The sequence below is a fragment of the Scylla paramamosain genome, chromosome 23, assembly GCF_035594125.1.
Source record: "Scylla paramamosain isolate STU-SP2022 chromosome 23, ASM3559412v1, whole genome shotgun sequence".
Classification (NCBI taxonomy): Eukaryota; Metazoa; Arthropoda; class Malacostraca; order Decapoda; family Portunidae; genus Scylla; species Scylla paramamosain.
In genome coordinates, this window is record NC_087173.1 from 1,832,986 (window position 1) to 1,837,985 (window position 5,000).

Below are 5,000 nucleotides of genomic sequence, written 5' to 3' on the forward strand. Positions count from 1 at the left end.
TATTTTTTGGCTGCCTCTCATTGGCATTGCGAGGGAGGCTGCCAGTGACGTCACGGGGCCTCGTTGTTTTGATTGGCTCCCGCTGCGGCCCTGTTATGGGAAGACTCGTGACGTCACAGCGAGACGAGGACAAACCAGTCGAGATCGAGACACTGAGAGAGAGAGAGAGAGAGAGAGAGAGAGAGAGAGAGAGAGAGAGAGAGAGAGAGAGAGAGAGAGAGAGAGAGAGAGAGAGAGAATTGCCGTCTTGGTTATTGTATTTCACCCTCGCCCGTCGTGTCATTAGGAGCCGAAAAGAACACGGGGCTTCAGTGGCCAACTTGACGCCTTGCCGTGCGCACGTACTGCCCGAGCTGTTCCCGCTCGGCTTCCGCCTGCCTCCCTCCCTCCCTCCCCCGCCGCGGCTCGCGTGGCTCGCCAGTGTGGCAGTGAAGGGCAATAGTGGTGAAATGCGCCTTTAACCCCATCAGTAGTGAGGGGCGTGCAGTGAGCGGCGAGCCTCCCCGGCCAGCGGCGCCCTCGCCCTCGGGATGTGACTCACGGCCGCCCGCTCCCCGCCGTGTGAGGATTCCTCCGAGCCGCCCCTGCAGAGCGGAAGGCGCCCGTCCTGCTGAGAGTGGGCGTGCGGGCGGACCTATGATCAGTGTGCGGGCGGCGTGGGTGGAGAGGCGGCCGTGGGCGTAGTCATGTTGTCGGTTATGGTGTCGGTGTGGTGGGCGTGGATGACGGCGGTCGCCCACCAGTGCCCTCCCTCCGCCGCCCACGATCCCCCGATCACCGCCCGCAAGACGTGCACCTTCCAGGAGGGCACGCCCACGCCCTCGCCGCAACGCCCCCGCAGGTCCTCCTCCAGGATCTGCCGCAAGTGTCGCAAGTTTCGTGACGGGCCGCGCAGACACAGGTGAGGTGTGTGTGTGTGTGTGTGTGTGTGTGTGTGTGTGTGTGTGTGTGTGTGTGTGTGTGTGTGCCGGGTCCTTGTCTCCCCACCCCTGGCAGGAGGCAAGCCGTGTCGCGTGCCGGGGACCCCTGTGAGAGTCTTTCCGGTGTTCCTCTGAAGGGTTTAACTTAATTGCACCATGAGGAATACAACGTGTCCTCAGTGGTGCCTGGTCTTGACGTTTTCTCTTAATACGAGTGCTGATAAAACTGCACCATTTGTGACGTGAAGCGTGTGGAAAGAACAGCAAACGTGATAAAATGTAAGTTTAAAATGTGTAAAACTGAGACTTTGTAAATAGTCATCCTTTCCTTTCGTGTGTGTGTGTGTGTGTGTGTGTGTGTGTGTGTGTGTGTGTGTGTGTGTGTGTGTGTGTGTGTGTGTTATTGAGTTAGTACAAATTTCTTTAAACCTTGTTACTTCCATGCAAATTTGGTGTAGCTCAACGTATGATAACAAAATGATAGAATCCATGCAAAACTTAACCATTGTAACTTAAACTAAGCAGAAGAATGACAAACGTGCTCAGGCAAGACGTAGTATATCGCTAAGCCAACATAATTCTGTGGTGTGAGAAGAGAATGACAAATTTAAGCCATTGTCAGGCGGAGCTGTTAAAAATGTGACAAGCGTAAAGCGGAATATATATCAAACCTAACCATTGTTGTCAGAAGCGAGTGAAAAAAATGAATAAAAGACATTCCTGATTTGAAACTGTGAATATGTAAAAAACTAAACCACTGGACTAAAAAACATGTTGAAAAATAATAGAGGCGTGATGTGAGCCATGAATATATGCAAACTAAACCACTGGAGTGAAAAACGTGTGAAAAAAAAATACATAAAAGAAATTAAAGAAATGCCCGATATGAAACCATGAATGTATAAAAAAAAATATAAAAAAAAATAACCCTTTGAAGTGAAAAAAACATGTGAAAAAAATCAATTTAAAACCATGAATTTATAATAAAAAAAAACAATAAAACGAAACCACTGCAATTAAAAACCTGAAAAAAATAATGAGCAAACAAAACTGGCCTAACTTCAAACCAATAAAATAAATAAATAGATAAATAAATAAAAATAAAAATAAACCATTGAACTGAGAAACGTTCGGAAAAAAAAAAAAAAAAAACAAGCAAAACATTAAAGACACTCCTGATGTAAAGCCAGAACGAGGATAAATCTTTCTGCGTTCCAGGCGCTGAATGACACAGAAGTCTGCAGCGCGGCACGGTTGACGGGGCGCCTCATCAAGCAGTGAAATAGTGGTCGTGAAGGCCCTGAGACCCTCCCTCCAATAAGGCTCCATTTTAGTGGCAAACTGACGGCGCCATAAAGCCTCATAAGGAGAATAACATTAAACAACACACAAACACACACACACACATACACCATAAAGGCTGGACGGGTCTTCACCGCCTCGTTTATGAACACTCTTTGGGCTACACGCATTCAAACACTCCTAAACGCTGTCCGGCTCCTCTTTTTAAGCTATTCAATCCTTGTAATCCTCCTTTTTTTTATAGTGAAGAGCCACAAAACCCGACCTGAATGCTACCCGCTACTCACGACTCACACACACACACACACACACACACACACACACACACACACACACACACACACATAGACGGGCCATTGCTGTGTAGCCTCAATACACATTTTGATTCCATTGGCGAGGTTATGAGTCAAGGGGATTACCTGATTATACTTAATGAAGCAGGTGGCAGTGGTTTGAGTGCATTCTCCACCCACGTTCATGTCTCTGTCTCCTCCCAATTATCTCCTTTTTTTTATCATTATCTTTCTCTGTCTTCTTTCTTCTCCACCTCATCTCTGACTTCCTCCTCTCGTCTCCAACTTTTTTTTTCTCTCCTCTCTCCATTCCCTTCAATCTGTTTTGCCTTTACTTCATACCTACACTCCTCATCACTCCCTCCTTTCTCCTCTCTCCTCTCCATTTCCTCCCTCCTCTCTCTCCTCCCCCTTTTCTTCTCTCTCATTAACCTTTTTTCCCTCTCACTCCATTCCCATCTATCTTGTTTTTTTTTTCTTCTTGAACTTATATCAACACTAACTTCTTGTTCTTCCCTCTTTTTCTCTTTCTTCCATTTCCTTCCTCCTCTCTCTCCTTTCTTACTCCCCTCCCCAAACCCTTTTCCCTCTTAATCCATTCCCTTCTATCTTCTCTTTGCCTCATAAATACACTCACTTTTCTCCTGCCCTCTATTCCCACGCTGGTGTTAAAAGTATAGAGGTGTACTACTACGGTGGTGGTGGTGGTGATGGTAGCAGTGGTAGCGGCATCTTAACAGCCTGCGGTGGTCTCTTAATTTCAGGTTAGGCTGGCCGTGTGAGTCTGCGGCTAAGAAATGTTATTTACCTCAAGGCATATCGTCCCGTGAAGGAATTTAGTGCTACCTCGGGTCCCGCCAGCACACTCCCTCCGCGTAAAGGTTATTATTAGCTGCGGGTGAAGTTTAGGAAGGTACTATAACACTTCATTTTCCTCTTAATGGGATGACTGTGGACTTTTGCGAGTGTTAGTTTGCTTACTTCAGGTTCGTTTAGCGTGGCTGTGTTGTGGTGTGGTGGGTGTCCGGTGTCTGGTGCCTTGTGCCTCGTGTCGTGTGTATTATAGTAATAAGAGGAGAGGAAGGCTAAGGTTTATGGGAGAATTGAATTGAAGAAAGGCATGCGAGTGATGGGTGTGGCAGGGGACGAAATCACTGACTCATTGAGACCCAGGAGAATGTCTGTGCATTTTATTGGTGAGTTAAAGGAAGGAATGTTGGTGATGGTTGTGACAAGAGACAGTGAGACAGAACAGTAAGATAGAGACTGGCGATCAATTGTGGTGACTCTTAATGGGAGTAGACGAAAGACTAACAAGACCAATGTATATATAGATTTGTGGATTTATGGGTGAATTAAAGGAAGGAATGTGAGTGATGCGTGTGACAGAAGGCGCAGAACAGTAAGATAAAGGTTGGTGATCCATTGTGGCAACTCTTGTGGGAGAAGCAGGAAGACTAACGTATACACAGCTGATTGACTGGGCATGTTATAAAAAGTTAAGTTTATTAGCATTTGTCGTCACCGAGATATTGCATGGATTTGGTATTTAAAGGCTACTGGAAACTCGCAAACATTTTCTATCGTTATCTCCGCTTTGTCCTTTACATTCCCGTTGATTCCCTTTTGTCCCAGAATGCCTCCACCCATGCAGTGTCGTGGCGCCATCCTGTTGTTGTGTCCAGCGTGTGTCCTGTGTCTGTGTTTGTTGATCCGATTTCTTCTCCAGAGTTCCCTTGTTCTTGATACCCGGTGCGAATTTTCCTTCCGGTGTGAATTTTCCTTTCGTTGCGGTGACCGGTTTGTTTTCTCCAATTTCATCCGTTATCTCCGTTTCTCCTTTCTTACTTATTCTATCTTCTCTTCTTTCTTCCTTATTCTGTCTTTTTCTTCTTTTCTTATTATTCTTCTTATTCATATTCTTATTCTTCATATTAGTCTTATTAATCTTCTCGTTACTTATCCTCAATTCTTTTCTTCTCTGAGTCTAGAAAGATAATAGCACTCCTTACTCCTTTGACTGAAATATAATACGCTGAGTGAGAAACAAAGCGAACATGGATAGCAGGGTGAAAATAGGTAGAGTAGCGCTCCATATTCCTCTCACCAGGCTGTCTGAGGAATGCGTGTCATAGTAAGTAGCGTGTTTAGCAGTGTTGTTATGGTTACGTGCTGTCGCTTCTACCTGCACACATACTGGTAATACATAGGGGAGTTTATTTTCTTTATATTTTCCTCACTGGGTTGATTCTGATTTTTAGATTCATGTAAGTGGTAATGTTGGTGTGTCTAGAGGTGTGTTATGGATTCTTGTTAACTGGTTGTTGCTTCTGTTGTACACAGGAAAGGGTTCAGCTCTGTTAAAAAGATATTGCAACCTCTTTACCTGGTCTGTGGAATTGGGACACCTTATTCTTAGACTCTTGAAGCTTTTGAAACGATAAAGGGATCGAATTCTACTTAAAGGGATTGGAACCTCTTTACG

General features: G+C 45.5%; 1 protein-coding gene across 3 annotated transcripts in view; it reads left to right on the forward strand.

The window, feature by feature from the left end:
- LOC135111987 (3',5'-cyclic-AMP phosphodiesterase-like) overlaps positions 1–5,000 on the forward strand; it is a 148,302-nt gene that overhangs the window by 18,122 nt on the left and 125,180 nt on the right. For 2 of the 3 annotated variants that reach the window (XM_064025736.1, XM_064025738.1), the window contains exon 1: positions 225–901. In XM_064025736.1, coding sequence (XP_063881806.1) covers positions 687–901 — 215 coding nt within the window. In that variant the 5' untranslated portion in view covers positions 225–686. Of the gene's footprint in view, positions 1–224; positions 902–5,000 lie in introns of those variants that run through there. The other variant, XM_064025737.1, reaches the window with a different exon arrangement.